General features: G+C 49.3%; 1 protein-coding gene across 7 annotated transcripts in view; it reads left to right on the forward strand.

The window, feature by feature from the left end:
* SPTB (spectrin beta, erythrocytic) overlaps positions 1–20,100 on the forward strand; it is a 122,506-nt gene that overhangs the window by 34,884 nt on the left and 67,522 nt on the right. For all 7 annotated transcript variants that reach the window (XM_025192004.1, XM_025192003.1, XM_014525772.2 and 4 more), the window contains 11 exons: positions 486–566; positions 1,028–1,143; positions 1,807–1,919; positions 3,208–3,395; positions 4,711–4,828; positions 10,158–10,316; positions 10,910–11,212; positions 13,426–13,576; positions 15,133–16,003; positions 17,038–17,175; positions 17,962–18,718. In XM_025192004.1, the coding sequence (XP_025047789.1) occupies positions 486–566; positions 1,028–1,143; positions 1,807–1,919; positions 3,208–3,395; positions 4,711–4,828; positions 10,158–10,316; positions 10,910–11,212; positions 13,426–13,576; positions 15,133–16,003; positions 17,038–17,175; positions 17,962–18,718 (2,995 nt within the window). The remainder of the gene's footprint in view (positions 1–485; positions 567–1,027; positions 1,144–1,806; positions 1,920–3,207; positions 3,396–4,710; positions 4,829–10,157; positions 10,317–10,909; positions 11,213–13,425; positions 13,577–15,132; positions 16,004–17,037; positions 17,176–17,961; positions 18,719–20,100) is intronic.

Raw genomic sequence — 20,100 nt, forward strand, 5'->3', positions numbered from 1 at the left:
TGCTACAGCACCCTGGGATGTCACGAGATCCTTTTAAGGATATTGTGTAATATTGGCACAATTACATATGCAAACACCTACATGATTCACAAGATAAACCCAGAAATTTCAAATAGTGTAAAAAAACATTCTGATCTGTTGTGCTCCTTACTGCAGAGTAAAACTACTTGGGAGAAAAAAATAAGGATAAATTACTCTAGGGGAAAATCATGTCATGTGCCATATCCTGGGTTTCCAAGAAGTTCCTGGAATTTAAAAAAATAAGAGGTGTTTATTTCCTATGCAACTTTAGGGACTGAAAAGCAGATGCAGAAAATACTCACATCGAGATATCCCATTTCAGCTGTTGATTCTCCTTTGATCTCACTAGGGTTTTTTTTGGATTTGTGACCTGGAAACTGGGGGTGCTTGTCTAAACCTGCCTGTCTAGCACCTGTTTGAAGTGCAATGTAAGGTGATGCCTTGTTTTCCTCTTGGTTCTGCAGCTACCCTCATGTTAATGTGACCAATTTCACCTCCAGCTGGAAGGATGGCCTAGCATTCAATGCCCTTATACACAAGCACAGGTAAGAGACTCCGTGAGCACCAAGAAATGTCCAGTGGACACTTTAACATGCTGCAAACAGCCCAGTGGTGAGAAGCCATGGAAAACCATCCTACATCACCATCCTCTGTCCCACTCTTGTCACCATCCACCATCCCACTCTTGACACCACAGCCACTACCTTCTGCCTGCCATATCTGCTTCCCATCCTGGTGCCATCTCCTCATCATGTCCCATGGTAATGGTTGTGATGATCTAATAGGCACAGCATTAGGCTTAGACAGGAAGAGGTGGGTTCCTTTTCCTGACACTGACTCCTTGTGTGACCTTAGGCAAGTCACTTAGTTGTTTGCATCAAGACTTCCCTTCTGTACAGCATGGCTTAGCCCCAGAGGAATGGTGCAGTGTTGAGAGTGAGTCAAGGACCTGGATAGTGCCCCACACTGTCATTTCTGAAAGCATCATGTTCCTTTTCCTCACCAGACCTGAGCTCATAGACTTTGAGAACCTGAGGCGTTCGAACGCCCGGCACAACTTGGAGCATGCATTCAGTGTGGCAGAGCGGCATCTGGGCATCACCCCTCTCCTTGACCCAGAAGGTAAGATCCCTTGAGGTGTTACGCATTGGATATACCTGCCTTCCACTTCCTACAGTATGTCTGTCCATGCACAGACACTGAGTTACCATGCTGAACCTGGTGCAAAATATTAAATGCTACCTTAAAACCAGATGGCACCCTCATTGTGTTTGCAAAGTGTATTCCTGACTGTGTGTGGTCTCCTATTTTAGACGAAAGGAAGCATTTCCTAGGGGACAGGGCACCAGGCTGGCACTCAGGACACCTGTCTTCTATTCCTAGTTCTTGAAAAATGACATTTTTGAAAGATGGCATGCAAACTGTGAAGCTCTCTCCCAAAATTTTCTTTATTATGACATATTTTTATCCAAAGCACTCTTGGTATTGCTTATTTACCAAAACACAAGTTTTCAATCAACAGTAACTTTTTTTTTTCCATGTTAATGGAAAAAAAATTGTGAAAAAACAGATTGGTTTGAAAACCTGTTAAGTGGTATTTTCCAGTGTGTTTCCCATAGGTTATTCTGCTGGCCTTGCCTTGTGTGAGCCTGCTTCTTCTTGTGTGAGCATGGTTCTTCTGTCTCTGTCCCTGACAAGAGTGATGGGCAGAAGTGCCTTTCAAGCCTGGGAGCTGGGAATGTTCTCCAGTAGCCTTAATGCCATTCTCTCCTGTTTTGCTGGCAGATGTTTTCACAGAGAACCCAGATGAGAAATCCATCATCACCTATGTGGTGGCCTTTTACCACTACTTCTCCAAAATGAAAGTCTTAGCAGTGGAAGGGAGACGGCTTGGCAAGGTAGGGTTGCTGTCTACTCTCACACCCTTCTCTACCTCATGTTCCCCTTTCTTCCCTTATTGCGTGTGGGAAACCTGTGGAGTTCCAGTGTTAGGAACTGATGTTGCCAGTTGATGGCAGTCATACCCATTGTGGACATGCAGCAGGAAACGTAAGGCATTACCCAATCACAGGACTGGGAGAACTCACTGCAGCCTGTCCTGGCTTTGTCTCCTCAGCCCTATGCATGGCTTGCCTTTCCCACGCATCCTCTCAGTGCAACATGCATCCTGTTCAAGTCACCAGCACAGTCATGCATTTAAAGGTTGGACCCCCAGCTGGGATCAAAGAGCCAAAGCTGCAGGAGAGTCATAGGGCTGGATGCTAAGTAGATGTAAGCCAGATGCAGCTCCATGGCAATCCATGGGCCAGGTCTAACTGGTATAAATTGGCCCAGCTCCACAACCATATGCCTGGTAGGTTGAAACTGCCATTGCGCCATAAGCCCAGGGATGGTGACCAGCACGTAGCAGCTGGAGATCTGACCAGCAATGTCCATAGGGAGTCATTTGTCCCAGATCTGCTTGCCAGTCTGAGACATCCATGAGGAACCAGCCAGGCAGGTCCCTAAAGTTCATGGTGGGGCTACCTCCTTAAGCACAGAGAAGCAGAGAGCTCTTTGATCTCTCAGCCAAAGAGAGTGAGGTCCCAGAACTGGAGCTGAATCTAGGACAAGGTGAAAAGTTTGTTCTCGAGAGGGTTAACCTACCAGATGACCTGGCCAGGTCAGGTCATGGTGGAGGGCGTTTTTTCCCATCATGCTGAGGTCTCTGCAGCATGTCTGGGTTTTCCTGAAAGACTTGCTCCCGGGCAACCGGGGGGTCATGTTGGAGTTGGGGGTCCTGGGGCAAGGGTCTCTGCCCTGGGCTGTTATGCAGGAGGTCAGACCGGGTGTGCAACTGGTCAGTGAATCTTTAAAGAGACTTATCCTTCTCACAGGCTCCATCCCTCATCCAGTTGCCCCAGTTCGGGCCTTCAAGCAACAGCTCATGGAGTGTGTACAACCTGGGTTGCTATCTGTTACAGTAGAGAGCAACTTTCATGCATGGCACCATGCTGGTTTTGCTTTGTTACTGAGCTATGGTCCCCACTGCTCTGGAGCACCAGCAGGCCACTCACATTGGCATGCATGCCTGGAAGGCATGAGTCAAGAGGTTGGCATTTCTCCCTTTGGACTCCATGCAGTGGCTCTGAGGACCAGACAGGTCCCACAGGAGGTCACATTCCCTGCTTTCTCATCCCTCCCCAGGTGATTGAGCATGCAATAGAGACAGAGAGGATGATTGATCGGTACAGTAGGCTGGCCTCTGACCTACTCGCTTGGATTGAGCAAACTATCGTGGTCCTCAACAGCCGCAATTTTTCCAATTCACTGGCTGGCGTGCAGCAGCAGCTTCAGTCCTTCAGTACCTACCGCACTGTGGAGAAACCCCCAAAGTGAGTAGCATGCTTGTTTCTCCCCCAATGCCCTTCCCTTCCTAGGGCCAGGGAAAGGGCCATTTATTCAGGTACATAATCTCTAGCAGAGCTTTTCACCCCTAGATCTCAGAGCTCCTTTACAGGAGACTGTAGCATTATCCCCACAGAGGAACTGAGGCAAAGAGCAGGCAGAGGGTTTTTGCTTAGGGTTGGACTCCAGGGATAGCCAGTGCTCTGCCTATTAGATATCACTGTCTATCTCCCTGATAGTTTTTGACAGAGATTTCAAGAAATTTGCCCCTGGATGCAGTGGTGGTTTGGGGACAGCACAGTAGCAGCAGGACAGTGTGTAAACTCCAGGTCCTCATACCACAGAATTCTGGCCGAGGAAGGGGAGGCAAGCTCCACTCCCTGCAAAGCTCAGATGGAGAGACAGATCAAATGGTCCTGTGAGTGCACAGTTAGCACACACCCGTAGCTAGTAGTGTCAGCTGGGAGTAGGGAGCTGTGGGGCCAGTTTCCTGTGTACAAGAAAGTGATATCATGAGAAGTCCAGCAGTTTTTAATAAGGAATGAGGAAAGGATGGCCTAGTGCTGAGGGTGGGCTGAGTTCCCTTGTGTCACAGCCTCCTGTGTTACTAAGGTCCTGGACAGGTTATACAGTGGTATTATTTAGATTGGCTTTGTACACCAATGTGTTTTACACTGGGATTAGGAGTGGACAGATGTGCTGCTATCCCAGGGTTCCTGTGTGCAGTAGGTAGCTATTACTATATCTTGTCACTAGACAGCAGGGGATCAGTAATAGCCTGTCTGTCTTTATCCAACAGCTGCTCTGGGATGAAGGTGGACAGACAACGCTTAAACGAGGGTAACTTACACTGGTGGAGTTTTGCTCAGTTTCTTTTAGGGATAATTCTTCACCAGTTTAGATTAACTTGCCCCAGTTTAGATGTTTGCATCATCTGTGACATTCTTTTACACCTTTCTGTTGCCAGTTACAGTGGAGTAACTGTATCATCTGTCCATGTTCTTATTCGCACTGTGCTTCAGTTTTCCATGTGTGGGTGACAACACTGCCCCAGTGCAGGAGGGAAGGGGGAGGATCAGTACAAAAGTCCTGCCCAGACAGCAGGTTGATGAGCTGGATCACTTCCATTAGCAATCTTCCTTTGGAAACTTTGAGATGAACCCAGTACAGCTGAGCAGCCAGGCTAATTTTAGTGGTGGGCATCCTATCGCTGAGGTTGTGGAGTTTCTGGTGATGTTGGGGAAGTGGCTGGCTTGGTCTGAAAGGTGTGAGCTCTTTCTCTTTTGCTGTGCTTTCCAACAGGTTCCAGGAAAAGGGGAATCTGGAAGTTCTGCTGTTCACCATCCAATCCCGAATGCGAGCGAACAATCAAAGAGTATTCACTCCAAATGAAGGCAGGCTTGTGTCTGACATCAACAGGGTATCTGACGATTTCCCTTCTAATATGTTTGGCAGAGGGATGAAGTGCCAGAACACACCATTTTAAACTAGCATAATTGGCCTTTACATCAGTGTAAGAAAAGAACTGGACACTTGATATAAAGCCCTATGTGAATGCAACTTATCTGAATCTGATTTAGAATTATCTAGGAAAAAATCAGAGGTTAAATTACACCAGTATAAGTGTCATGTGTTCACAGTTATCGGTATCTTAGGGTAACTGTTTGCTCAGAGCAAGCAGGCTATTTCTACTCCCTCACAACTTTGCCTTATCTTCTGCTCTGGATCCCAGTGTTACTTATGTTGTTGTGCAAAACCAATGTAAATTACATTAGTGTAAGAGTGCTGTGTGTCAAGGCCGCCTGATGCAGGCCAGAGCAGCATGAGGAGGCTCATTGAGGGTTCCTTCTGCAGCATCCTTATCTCATGATGTGAGGTGAACATAAGATTGGATAGCAGTACTGCAGCTTTCCTGCTCTCTGCTGCCATATTGGCCAGTATGGTGGGACACTAGGGGGCCCTACTACACTGAGCCACCTGTCTCACTGTGCCCAACCAAAACCCTGCTTTGGGTGTATCTCCTAGGGCGCCTACGTCTGGCTAACCCCCTTCCTGAAGCACACCCGCAAGCTGGGGGTAATCGCTTCCACCACCTGGGCTCTGGGCTCTGTTAGGGCTCTGTGCAGCCCGGGATACACAGACCCGGCAGACCTTGGGGATGCTTAACCCCACCGCAGTATTTCAGGGTGCTTCTTTTAGCCTGAAACATTCAAAAATAGCCTCCTGTACCAGAGGAAAGTAAAGAGCCAAGCCCACCTTAGCTAGCTGAGCAAAGGGAGCTATAAAGGCTGTCTGACCCCTCTTTCCTCAGGAATCCATGGCCAACATGCTGCATGCAGGCAGCCTTTTATTGTTCAGAGAGAGAGAATGGGATAAGAGGAAAACAAAAGGGGATTTCAGAGAAAACACATTTGGGAGAAGGACCATTGAGAGACTGAGCCAGAACTTTCATTCTACTGAGGATTGTGACATTCTAAGGGTAGTGGTAGGGGCAGCGGTGGGGACACTTTTTTTGCACCATAGCAGATAGCCAAAACTTCTCAAGTTGCCATAAAACAAAAGTCCAGAGTACTTGATTTGGCACCAAAGAAATATTTCATTTTGATATGGGGAAAATCTTGTGCTTTGACTTCACTCTTGGGATGTAATTTGCTTTGATTTTTATATTATGATGAAATCTTACTGGTAATTTGAACAGAGATTGTTGCTGAGAGGATGAAACTGGTGGGTGCAACTGCTGTCCTTTGGTTAAGAGAATGGAAACAGTTCAGTTCCTTTATGAAACAATAGCAATATCCTAATCAAAGCAAAGGCACATGAACAGACACCCCCATCTTTGACCCTTGAAATCAGACTGACATTTTAGCTGTTGTTTTCAGGAGGGGATATTTGTAGGCTGGAGGAAGAAGAGAAGCTTCAGAAGCATTGCACAAACAGGCATGAAGGATGGACCTAAAGCTAGACTAGTGGTGCTCAACCTCTCTGGCCCCACAGGCTAGATGAGTGATGTGGGGCTGGTCCATGGGCTGGATCTTATGCACAAGGTCAGTCTGAAGGCCTGATCCAACAGAGGGTTGGCATGGGGGATTGATTAGTCCATAGGTGTGATCTAGTGTGTTGGCATGGTGCTGCACACTGGCCAGACTCTGCACACTGTATCCAACCATGGAGTTGACTGTGTTGTGGCTTTCAGAGCAATTGGTGCTGCTGCCACTCTTCTGCTACCAAATTTCTGGAGTCAAGGGGAGCCCCACAGGCCAGATGACATAGCTCAGTAGGCTGGATCTGATGTGTGGGCTAGAGGTTGAGCACCACTGGCTTAGATGGAGCTGGTTGGAAGAAGTTGCAGCGGAGAGCAGGGAAACTCTGGTTTGATTTCTTCGCTGTTCAGGGAAACTGGGCTTTGAATTATAGAATCATACAGAAGTAGGGCTGGAGGGGACCTCCAGAGGTCACCTAGTCCAACCCCTTGCATGAGGCAGGATGTCTCTCTCCAAACCATACTAAACAAATCCATAATCCAACCCAGGGGTGAGCACAATATGGCCCGTGGACTGTATCTGGCCTGCCAGTTTACTCTCTCCAACCTGCAGTGCCAGCAGAGGCCAGAGCTGGAGCTGCCACAGACTCTTGGGCTGGATAGAATAAATTGGTGGGCTGCAGGTGGTGGCCAGCTCCGGCCTTCACTGGCATGGCCAGGGACACTGGGTGGCAGCAGCCCTGCTTGCCCACTCAGAACTGTGGGAGCCTAGGAGATGGAGTCAGACCTCATGGTGCCGGGCAGGCATGCAGGGCTGCTTCCACTTGCCATCCCCTGCCATGCCAGCAGAGACCAGAGCCCTGCCTGCCTGGTCCCCCCTCGCTGGGGTCTGCACAGTGGGGGGTGGGGCTCCATCACAGCTTGGCTCCACGGGGCTGTAAATGTCATAGTCCCACCCCCAACATAGCATGGGTCTCAGCCCCAATCCTGCTTGTCAGTGTCAGCCAAGCCAGGCAGTGTGTTGGGTGAGTAGAGAGGAGGAGCAGAGATTAGATGTTACAGACCCAGGTGGGCTCCTGCTCCTGCTTTTGCTGCTGCTCTAGTGCCACCCTCAACCTGGCAGTGGGGACCTTGTGTGTGTGCAACCCTGGACAATTCACCAAAACTCATTAACTGGCCCTCCAGCCCAAATGATTGCCAACCCCTGATCTAACCCATTAGCATAAATACACAGTCAAACCCAACAACCACAAGGCAGAACATCCTAATCTGCCATAGATAAAGCAGGCAGACCATGGTGGCCAACATCCTGCTGCTGCAAAGGTGGTTAAAAAAACACTTGAGAGATCTAAGGAAGAGGGCTTTCCCGCTACACAGGAAGGCAAAAAAAAACCCTCAGTCCATACCAATCTGATTATGGGGTAAAATTCCTTCCTGAACACATATTGGTGTGACCCTAAGTGGAGGAATACAACTCTCTATCCAAGAACCTCCTGGTTTAAATTTCAGCAGGAGCATTGGCACACCCCAGTTAAAATTTCCAACCTTGGGTGCAGCCAACACCCAAATGATTTTGAGGAAGGCTTTAAAAAAATCCTTAGCACATGTAGCAGAAGGAGGGTGAAAAAATTCTGGCCCCCTGGGAACCAGCAAAGCCCAGAAGCATGAGAAATACCCATAATAGAACATGGGCATAGCTACGTCTAGATGATCCCTGGCCAAATGCTTGTCCAACCTCTTCTTGAACACCTGCAGTGATGGACAGTCCACACGCACCTTCTTTAGGCAGTCAGTTCCCCTGCTTCACTGTTCTAACGGTGAAGAAATGTTTTCCTGATATCCAACCTAAACCTACTTTTCTGCAAATTCAGGCCATTGGTCTGTGTCCTACTCTTCAGTAGGAAAGCAAAGGTTTTTTTCTTCCTTTTAACAGCAGCCTGTAGCAGGAGACGTGGGTCTTCTGATACTTTAAAAGAAGGCAGGCTCCCTGAGAAGGAGCCTGCAGGTGTACCAGCTGGCAGTTAGGAGTCAGATAACCTACAGGGACTGGACTATCAGGATATAAGCCCAGAGCTAGAGCTGGAGCTAGGCAGGCAGTCCAGCCCTGAGTCATGGAAAGGGGAACTGCTGGGCAGCAGGGCTCCTGGTTAACATCTGAGTTGGAGTAAGCAACACTGGTGGTTTGTAAAAGGGACTAAGGGGAGGTAAGGAGGTCGCAGCTGGCTGAGAGAGAGAGAGAAAGCAGAAGGCCCAGAAAGAATGGAGGTTCAGAGGCCTGGAGGTCTCACTGGCCTGGGAGAGGCCAGGGCTCAGAGGGATGAAGGCCAAGAAGGGCCACAGCTGGAGACTGGTGGGGTTGGAGAGCCCATGAGTCTCAAATGGCCTGGGAGCCGGGCCAGGGTCTAAGAAGGACTGAAGGCCAGGAGTGCCACAGTCAAAGACTGAGGGGGCCAAAGTGCCTATATCTCAGAGAGGGGCTGGTGTAAGGATGAACAGAGTCAGGAGCTGTAGCCTGTAGGGGCAGATATGACTTGATTAATATGTGTGTCATCCATGAGGCATGGTTGTGGATGCTGGGTAGGAGGCAACCCACATAATTAGCCCCTAAGGCAGTGAGCAAGGCAGTGTTCATGAGTGTGAAAGCAGGTTTGGGGAACCCTGGGGCAGTCTCCTGTTTTCTAAAAGATAAATACACAAAGGCATGGAAGATGAGGAGAAGGGGAGATTGCCCAAAGAGCGAAGTTGATAAGAGCATCACGGCCACCCCTGGAGCAGGACCTAGTTATGCAGCCCTTCAAGTATTTGAAGACTGCTATGCTGTCTCCTGTTCAGTACCTTTTCCACAAGCTGAACATGCCTATTTTCTTCAACCTCATATGACTTACTTTTTAAGGCCTTTATCATCCTTCTCACCAGCCTCTGGATCCTCTGTAACTTCTCTATGCCTTTTTAAAAATGTGGAGCCCCAAACTGTACACAGTATTCTAGATGAGGCCTAACCAGTGCTGAGTAGAGAGGCACTATCACCTTGCATGTCTTGCACCTAATGCTTCTATTGATACATTCCAAAAGTGCATTCACCTTTTGTGCAGCTACATCACACTGCAGACTTGTATTCAGTCTGTGATCTACCAAGACTCCCAGATCCCTTTTTGTAGTGGTACCATCCAGCCAGGTGTCACCCATTTTGTATTTGCATTTTTGATTGTTCTTCCTGAGGTATAGCACCTTACATTTGTCATCATTGAGCCTTATTCTGTTAGCTCCAGCCCAGCTTTCCAATCTGTCAAGATCCTTCTGAATTGCACTCCTGTCCTCCAACATTTTTGCAATCCTCCCCAGTTTAATGCTCCTTTCAAAATAGAAAGGGTTACTTCAAAGCCACCTTACCTTAACAACAGCTTCTTCTAGCTCCAAAGAGAAATTTTGGCAAGCTGGTTGCAGGGAATTGTTATTGTATATAATACATGGTACCCCTGAAATGAATAGTTATTGAAATCTAAAAGTCAGAAGTAAATGCACTGAAATAGTGGCTCTTTCTTCTGTCCTGGAATGAAACAGCCCAACCTGACTAACCTGGCAGATAGAAGGTGCAACAGTCTGTTGTAAACTTTTACCCATCACTAACATTGTCAAGATGGGCAGGTTCCCAGGATGGTTTGGGTTTAAAGTGAAAGGCTGTATGATAATGGCAGCTACCTGGCTAGCCCCACTCAACATGAGGGTGACCATGTCTTCACATCTCTGCTGTGCATTTATGTGTGAATAGGCATGGGAGCAACTGGAGAAGGCAGAGCATGAGCGAGAGCTGGCCCTGAGGAATGAGCTCATCCGGCAGGAGAAGCTGGAGCAATTGGCCAGGCGCTTTGACCGCAAGGCAGCCATGCGGGAGACCTGGCTAAGCGAGAACCAGCGCTTGGTTGCCCAGGTAAAGGAGTCTGTTGTCTGGGGGCTGCCCACTTGGGATGTGCACACCTGCTGTGGTGAGGGTGGTTGGAGGAGTGTGCCTATCTCTGGCAAGGGGGCACAGGCTGCGGGAGCATACCTGTATCTGGCCTCAGTGTATTGGCTAGTGGATCATGTCTGGCTCTGGCCCCAGGTGTCACCTGTGGGAACATGGCAGGCCAGCTTCCCACCCATTGTAAAGGATGATGACTGTGGCTGAGGGTGACCAAGGCTAGTGAGCAGCCTCCCTCTGCTCTGTAGCAACACCGTCTCTCCTGAATCCCTTTTCCAAGCAGGGCTTCCTGTTCAACCTCTTTCTCCTCACATACCACACTCCCTGCTCCCAGTCCTGCAAGCAGGCCCAGGTCCACAAGGGTTGGTCTGCAGTCCTGCACTTCCTGTTAGGGTCTTCCTGGCCCTTGATTCACAGCACCCTGGGGCTTTTGCAAAGTCACCAGATGGATCTAGAGCTTCCATTCCTATTAGAGCCCATGAGGCACCTGGAGGATTTTGGTGTCTCCTGACATTCTGCAGTCCTAGTGAAGGCCTAACCAGGCCCATGTTTGCTTTGGGCAGGATAATTTTGGCCAAGACTTCCCAGCAGTGGAAGCAGCCAAGAAGAAACATGAAGCCATTGAGACAGACACAGCTGCTTACAAGGAGCGTGTGCAGGCCATTGAGGAGGTGGCGGCAGAACTGGCAGCAGAGAATTACTATGATATCAAACGCATCAATGCCAGGAAGGACAATATCCTACAACTCTGGGAGCGTCTGCTGGAGCTGCTACGTGCCCGGCGCCAGCGCCTAGAGATGAACCTCACTCTCCAGGAGCTCTTCCAAGAGATGCTGCGTAGCATTGGCTGGATGGATGAGATGAAGGTAAGGAGTGGGCTGGAGAAACTCACATGGATCTTGTCATTACCCCAGTCTTAAATACCAGGGTGTCTGCCCCTCATGAGCCTCCAGCCCCCTATAGCGCATGCCAATCCAGTCTAGATACTAGGTACACTCATTCCAGAACAGAGGTGGTCACAAATGGCATGTTGGAAATCCCTTGTGTTAGGGACATCAATCAAACACTAGTGCCCTGTGTAGCTACCTCCATAGAATTTAGACAGAAGAACATAGGTTGCACTTTGTTCCAGCGTTGCAGGAAGGAAAAGGCAACAGTACATTCACCCTCTTCCAGTGGAGAGGAGCACACGTGCAGTGTGACTTCATCAGGAACCACAACGCTCCATGCACAAACAAACAGAAGGTGGCTGTCAGCCATTCCACTACTCTCACAACTGTTTTATCAGACCAGTGGCACACTCCATACCGATAGGCCTGCTAAAGAGTCGCGTGTTAGCTTGGAGCACTGTGATTAACTACTGCTGATGTCCATTAACCCAGTTTGAAGCCCGGGGGCTAATACAAGCTGTTGGTAGGCTACTGTAAGGGATGAGATCTCCTGGAGCATGTAATTGTTGATGTGCAGGAGCTCCATGCACTATCAGGCTGCAGGGCATCTCATCAGAGTCCCATACCAAGGAGAAGGGTGGCTAGCCTCCAGTGTTCGAAGACAAGTCAGGCTTATTCCAAAGATAGAGATGTCTAGTAGCCTGGTCCTATTCCCTCATTAGGTGTCTGAGTGTCACTCCAGTGCCTGTGTGTGATCTTATTTAGTCTCTGAAAAGTATCAGTGCAGAAGGCCAGTATATCTTCTTCCTTCTTGCTGTTTTGTGTACCTTCATCTTTAATCTTAGCTGGACAAAAGTATGTTCATTAATGGTTTGTCAGGACATGAATAGGGTGGAATAAATTCACATTAGACACTTAAGGCCAGATTCTGCTCTTCCTATTATGCACTTAAATGCAATCTTAGGGTGCTACCTTTAAGCCATTCTAAATCTGTGGAATGTTAGCCGGTGTTAAAGTTAGAACGGTTTCAGAGCAGTTGCTGTTTAAGGTTTAATGCTGCCTATAACCTGCACGACTGTGACTTGCCATTAGATGGGCTGGCATGGAGCAGTGTGGCCAGGAGCCAAGACTCTATCTCTCCTCTGGGAATGGAGCCCCAGAGGTTGTGTGGTGAGAGCATGGAGTCCAGGTATGCATGCTTTTGCTGCCAGGTGGCTCTGCTCCCAGTGCAGAACTGCCAGGGGTTAACTGCAGGAACAGCATGGACCCTGGGGAAGCATGCCTTCTTAGGTTCCATGTACTTGTCACTAGGCAGCCCTCCCCCACCAAGAACACAGGAGGCTGGGGAGGGAAGCCACACCCCCTTCTCCCTCCACCAATTCACTCGGCTAGGGGAAAGGTGCCTAGATGTGGGGCAAAGGCTTAGCCCCACTGAGGGGAAGGGGCTGTATACCTGGTCCTCAGCCCAGGGGCCTGGGTTCCATTTTAATCCTTGGGGCAAATACCACCTCCTGGGCAGTAGAGCTTGGGAGGCTGGAAAGTTTGTTAGAGGGGCTGGGAGCTATGCAACCTGGGATGCTGGATGACTGCAAATTGGTCACTATTTCTGTGAAGCAAGCTAACGGTACCCTAACTTGAGCTGGGTAGAGTAGCTGAAAGATAACCCTTGCCCAAAGTGGCATAGCTTTAAGATGCTTAGAGAGTACTTAACACAATTTAACACCTTTAAAGTATGGATGCTCCCGTTTTAAGTTTAAAGGTAACCTGTAACACCATCCATATTCCACCCTGCTTAAGCCTCTCAAAAACTATCATCTGGGCTTTAAGACAAAGTCATGCAAAGCAGTGAGCAGGAGGACTTGCCCATCTTTGGCATTAACTGTTTTCAAGGGACTTAAACAGTCACAGATGGGTGCTTAAGTCAACTTAAGGCAGAATGTACTTGAGAGAACACATTGAGCTTATCAATAGAAGCCCACATAGAGCCCTGGAAACCACCAGGATGGGGTTGAGACTATGGTAACTCCTGCACAGAAAATGCATTGTTGCCCCATTGCCATCATCACAAAGTGTATTCACGGTTTAGGCATAATGGGAAAACCCTCTGGTAACCTGGGAAAACCCTCTGTCAGGATAGGCCAGTAGGTGAGGCATGTCTGATTCCATCTAGTCTCTTTATTGTTCCATAGGTGCATCTCTTGTCCCCTGAGTTTGGAAAGCACTTGCTGGAAGTGGAAGACCTGCTGCAGAAGCACAAGCTGATAGAGGCTGACATAACCATCCAAGCAGAGAAGGTGCGCACCATCTGTGCAGCTGCCCTTCAGTTTGCTGACAGTAGTGGTAGGTGTAAATGAGTATTTCCATTTCTCCTCTTAGAGCCAGCTACCTGCATGGGGCAGGATGAGCTTTACATGCAACCAAGCCACCTCTTTGTGCCCATTGTGGTCACTTCCAAGGAACTTCCCTCCTCCCCAAGGCTTATCATCTTATTGCTGTTCTCTGACTTACCCCAGTCTTGCCTCTGAGATGCAGATCCCAGAGCTGAAAGCAGCTTAAAACCAGCTCAGTGAAAGAGCTTACTATTCTACAGGGGGAAAGAGAGCCTGGGACTGAACAGATAGGGATTCAGTTCCTGGCTTTGTTGGAGATTTTCTGCATGATCCTATTCCACCCTGCTTGATTTTCTGTAAAGTCATGAACACGCTTGCTTTTGTCACATTCCATCTCAGCCATGAGACTTGTGATGCAAAGTAGTGAGCAGGAGGACCCACCTGCCTTCAGCAGCAATGTTTGAGAGCCTCAAGCAGGATGGAATAGGGTTGTACTTAGGCACCTAAGTCCACTTGGATGCCTAATAGATGGGATAGAACATGGCTATGGACAGATTTCAGATCCAGCGCTAAGAGTTTCCAGGGAATTCATAGTACTTAAAAAATAGGTCAGGGTTGGTGGTGTACAAGCATTTCAGTCACCTGGCTGGAGAGCTACAGAGATGCATCAGGGTTGAGCTTTCCAGTCAGGGGGCTACTCCTTGGATGCCCCACCCCTAGAGGAGCTTGCCCTCTCACTTGCTGGGGAAGGGGGTAAGATGCCAATGAGCAACTACTAAGGACAGATCTTCACCCTACAGGGTACTGGAAGGAACAGGACCTCCCCTCCTTGTCCTTTGCACCCCTCATATTGCCACTGCTCCAGCTCTTCCAAGGGTTTTTGTGGTGATAAGGGAATTCCCTAACTGGAGTCACCCCTGATCTGTTCAAGGGGCAGGAGGCAGAGCCAGTGGGACTTGACCCATCCAAGGGACACTCAGAATAGTTTGAGCTATGGGGGATGCTCTCTGCTCCTTGCACAGCCCTGAGGTGACCCAGGTCTAATCAGTGGGGTGAGGTAGGGAATTTCCAACACTGCTTGAATAGTCTGAGCAGCTTCCCACTGGATGGGCTATTGGGGAACCACTGCTCTCCTTCCTTCTTCCTTACCCCTTGGGAAGGAAGGAGAGAAGGTTACAGCTATTCAAGGTGGTGCTAGAAAACTTCTCCAGAGAGAGAATTCCTGGTTGAAAGTTTTCTTGCCTTTTCATGGAAGAGCCAGTTTTCTTCCATGAAAAAAGCCTTGGATTCTTGTATGCTAGGTTTTTGTGCTGTAACAGAGGTATTTCTCCTAGCTCAAATGTAACACCTGTCCATAGCTCCTGATATCCCCATCTGCAAGTGGAGGGGTCAACATAAATGGGCAACAGCGGGCATATATTTGGATGTCTCTGTTTTGCACTGCCCCCTTGTTAGGCCACCTGGTTGGCAGCATAGGTATTAAGGCCTAGATGAGAAGCCTTGTTTTTCTGTCTCTGAGCTGTTGACGAGTTTCATACTGTAAAGCTACCTCTGCTTCCTGTGCAGGGTATCAGCCTTGTGACCCCAAGATCATCCAGGATCGTGTCAGCCACCTGAAGCTCTGTCTTCAGGAACTGGTGGCACTGGCTGCCCAGAGGAAGACTCACTTGGAGCAGTCCAAGCGCTTGTGGAAATGCTTCTGGGAGCTGGATGAGGCAGAGAGCTGGATCAAGGAGAAGGAGCAGATTTATTCCTCCCTGGATTATGGAAAGGACCTGATCAGCACCCTCAACCTGCAGAGGAAGCACAAGGCCTTTGAGGATGAGTTGCGGGGCTTGGATGTCCGCCTGCAACAAACTATCCAGGAGGGAGAGAGCATGATGGCCCAGAAACATTTTGACACTGCCAGGATTGGAGGCAGGATCAGGGAGGTGAAGGCCCTGTGGGCTCAGCTCCAGGAGTTGGCAGCTTTCCGCCAGAAAAATCTGCAGGATGCTGAGAGCTTCTTCCAGTTCCAGGTGGATGCAGATGACCTGAACGCTTGGTTGGAGGATGCCTATCGCCTGGTGTCCAGTGATGAGGTGGGGCATGATGAGTACTCCACCCAGGCCTTAGTGAAGAAGCACCGGGACCTCATGGATGAGGTGAAGAACAACAAAAAGGTCATGGATAATCTGACCGAGCAAGCCCAGAGATTCCCGTCTGAGCTGCGTGGTGCCCCAGAGTTTGAGGACCGGCTAAAGGCCATCCAGGTGCTCTATGCAGAGGTGGTGTCCCTGGCCGATGTGCGGAGGCAAAAGCTGCAGGATGCACTAGATCTGTACACGGTATTCAGCGAGACGGATGCCTGTGAACTCTGGATGAGTGAAAAGGATAAGTGGCTGGAGAAGATGGAAATCCCAGACACAATGGAAGACCTCGACGTAGTGCAGCACAGGTGGCTTCCCCTTCCTCTTCAGGGATAGCCATTTTCACCCCATCCTAAAACCCAAATTCTCCCCACTGACACTAACTGGAGACTCAGGCTACCGAGAGGTTGGGGGGTATAGTTGTCCCTCCTCCAGTTGTTAGCAACTCAGTCTTTCCCAGGCTGTAGCAGAGCCAGGTTCAGTTGAGGCTTGCTGACCAACCTCCCAAAGTTGCAGAGTAGAGGCCTGGCTTGTACTACCTCAGTCCAACTCTTTCCTCTGTCCCTCTTTGCAACAGTGGCCATGGAGCCCTGCTCTGCATGCTGTGGTTCTAGGCACACTTCTAGACCTCCCCTCTTGGTGCCTGTAAATATGGTATACCATTGTTCGTGATTAACAGTGCTACTCAGTTGTTTAAGATCTGTCTTCATTGAAGGGTTAAGTCAAGCTTTTAGCTGGGTCCTGTCCCTGCCCACTCTTCTGCCTCACTCAAATTCTTCCCCTGACCAGCCTGGTATGTTAAAACAGGCCTGCCTGGAGGTGTCGGGGAGCCTGGGTGCTGCTTTCATTTGGCCTGATAGTGCGCCTATTCCTCCAGGAGGACAAAGGCTAAATTCTTGATCGCTTCAGCACATTCCATGCTTCCCTTACCCCATGTGCCCACAAGGACAGACAAGCTCTTCCACAGTTCCTTGGGAACAAACCAAAGCAATTCAGCTTGCTGCAGCACAGAAAAGGGTGGGACATGCATGCCCCCAGTGATCCTAGCAACACAGCCTGAGTGTGTTACATCAGTGAGGGCACAGTAATTTGAGTCTGGCACTTGAAGAAGGCTAACCTGGGTACTTGTACCAGGGTGCTGAGTTAATTCTACAGAGAAGACTAGTGCCAGTTGCAGTGCCCATGGCAACTTTCATGGAGGTGAATGCTGGCACTAGGAGAGTCCATGAGCCCTTGTACTAACATGGCTGTGGGAGGGTGCGTTTTGGGAGGGAGCACTGCTGTGGGGTTTTTAGACAACCCTCACCTTGCCCTACAAGCCTCTGTGTCTGTGCTCTTGCAGGTTTGTCATCCTGGAGCAGGAGATGAGCGTGCTTGCCTCCCAGATTGATGGGGTCAACCAGGCAGCCAGCAACCTGATTGAGTGCGGGCACCCACACAGTGCCCGTATCAGGCAGTGCCAGGACCACCTCAATATAAGGTACACCCTTTCTCTGCAGCTGCTGGTGTAAGGCTTGGTTCTTCTGGAGGGTCATGTTAATTGTGGCTCAAGCCTGCCTATCTGGAGCACTTCAATACTGTGACAGAGTTTTATAAAGGGTCTGTCCCTCTAGGCTGGATCTACAGCTACTTTCATGCTAGAACTGGTGTTGATCTCATAGTCCCAAAGGTGGGGGGAGAGGCACTGCCTCATTGCTGACATCTCCATGGCTTTTCCTGTGGAATTAGACTCTCAATACCAGCTGTGCCATAGGAGAAGGAGCAATGACAAATATTCCCAGACGCATCACAGTGAAGCAGGAGCCTCAGCTCCATTTCCTAAAGTAGCTTAGGCCTTTAGGAGCTTAAATCTCATTGGAAGGTAGTGGGACTAAGGCCTGAGTCCTCCCTGCATGCAGCCAGGTACTTGAAACAAAAATGATTTCTTTGATCCAAAATGATGCAGCCAGCACCCAGGCCTGCTTTCTCTGCCAGAATGCAACAGCAGCTCCTAGCTTTGCAGCCAGCACTGTATGGCAGCCCCATGGATGCAAGTGGCCTGAGCAGAGGTTCCCTTGCCTTCTTTGGAGAACATGCCTTCTTTGGAGCCAGCCCCAAAGCAACAGAAAGCCTGTCTTAAGGGGGAAACCTTGGAGGGTTGGGCTTTCACACATCTTCTTGGTAGAGGGATTATCTCCCTGGTCCTTGGAGCAGAGCAAGGTCTTCTCTTGAACCAGCAGCTTTTCTGAGGCTTGGATTGCTAAACAGAAGCTTGTGTTTCCTGTAGGTGGCGTGACTTCCAGGAGATGGTGGCTCAGAGGCAGAAGGCTGTGGACTCAGCACTAAGGCTGAAAAACTATTGCCTGGACTGTGAAGAGACCTGGAAGTGGATACTGGGGAAGACAAAGGTGATTGAGTCCGCCCAGGACATGAGCAAGGACCTGGCAGGCATGCTTGCCATCCAGAGGAAGCTGTATGGTATTGAGCGGGACTTGGCTGCCATCCAGAGCCGTTTGGGAACACTGGATCAGGAGGCCTGCTGCCTGGCAGAGGAGCACCCCGATCTGGCCAGAGACGTCTATGAGCGGCAGGCAGTCGTCATGGCTGCCTGGCAGGACCTGCAGAAGACATTGCAGAGCCAGGAGGCCTCACATGGAGAGGCCAGCAAGTTGCAGAAGTTTCTGCAGGACCTAGATGACTTTCAGGCATGGCTGTTCAAGGCACAGAAAGCTGTAGCCTCTGAGGAGGTGCCCAGCTCCCTTGGGGAGGCAGAGCAGCTGCTCCAGAAGCACATGGCCATCAAGGAGGAGATTGACCAGCACAAGGATGACTACCACAATGTCAAAGAGATGGGGGACAGGGTCACGCAGGGGAAGACAGATCTGGAGTACCAGCAGCTGCAGCAGCGGCTTGAGGGCATGGACACAGGCTGGAGCGCCCTATGCAGGATGTGGGACAGCAGAATGAAGTTCCTCTCACAGTGCCGGGGCTTTCAGGATTTCCTCAAGAATGCAAAACAAGCAGAAGTTATTGTTGGTAAACAGGTATGGCTGCGGCAGCCTCCTTCTCGGGTTTCTCTGTGGTCCCGGTGGTGGTAAAGTACATTCCCCAGTGTGCTGGGGCATAGTCCTGTCCCACAGACCTCCTAGCCTAAAAGAACAGGGTGGAGAAGGGAAATGGAGGAGACAGGATCTGTCTTCTCAAGCAGAGCAAGGGTAGAGCTGAGGTCTCCTGAGACCTCCCTGCCATTCTGGGCCATGTTACAGGCTTCTAGCTGAGGTCATATTGGCTAGACCTATGAAGGACAAAGGTCCCCCTTTCATGAGCCCCTGGGAAGAAATGCTTGCCACCAGCCAAGAACTGCCCATGTCGATCCATGCCAGCCAGCTGCCTGAGCCTCAAAGCTACTCCCAAGGGGGAGCTAACCACTCGTTTAGGGAAGTGGCCCAGAGACCCAAAGTCAAAAGGGCCCTGACATTGTATTCTGCATATGACAGAGTCCTAGAGTTTGAAGCCAGATGGGACAATGTCATCAATCATACTACCTGGCCTCCGGTGTAACTCAGGCCAGAGAATGTCACTGAGTTGACTGTTACTGCACTGGATAACTTGAAGTTGACTTGGCAGAAATTTAAGGAAAAGAGAAATGGGCTGAAGTACAAGGTGTGGGGGGGGCCCCAGGTTTGCTTTCTTATTCCATCACAGGTTTCTGGTGTGACCTTGAACAAGTCACTTCATCTCCCTGTGCCTTGGAGTCGCACCTGTAAAAATGGGATTGCAAGCATGTGTGAAGATAAATGCACTTTGTTGAACAAGATGGAGGAGATTACATAGGAAGAGGCTGTTTTCAGTTTGGTTCCAGCTAACAGGAAGGAAAGAATGGAGGGTTTCAGGGGGAGGGCAGCTGGGATGAAAGTGTTCACAAAACGATAGAGTTCACTGTTCTTGGATAGATCATCTGAGGGACACTGGCGAGCAGGCAGTAGTTACTAGGAGAGACTGTGTTAGAAGTGCAATAGCCAAGTAGTTCAACAGGGAGGAAAGGTGGAAAGTGCAGTAAGAGACCAGTGTGGCTGTATTAGGAGCTTTAGTGACCTGAAAACCCAAGAGGAATTGTACAAAAAGTGGAAACAAGGTCTTCTGCCCAAGGAGAAGATGGTACTAAACTTAAAACTGACACAGATCTAAAATCATTCCTAGCAAAAGTCATAAAAGACAACAAGAAAGGCTTTATAAATGCATGAAGAAAGAAGACCAAAGAAAGTAGGTCCATTGGTTAACAGGGAAGGAAAGGGAATCAAAAATGATTCAGAGAAGGCCAAAGTATTCAATGCCTTGTTTGCTTCTGTCTTCACAAGAGAGGTGAAGACAGAAACACCTTTGACTGGATGCCTGACATAATTAATTTTAATGCAAGGATAGGAGC

Source organism: Alligator sinensis, unplaced genomic scaffold (assembly GCF_000455745.1).
Source record: "Alligator sinensis unplaced genomic scaffold, ASM45574v1 scaffold155_1, whole genome shotgun sequence".
NCBI lineage: Eukaryota > Metazoa > Chordata > Crocodylia > Alligatoridae > Alligator > Alligator sinensis.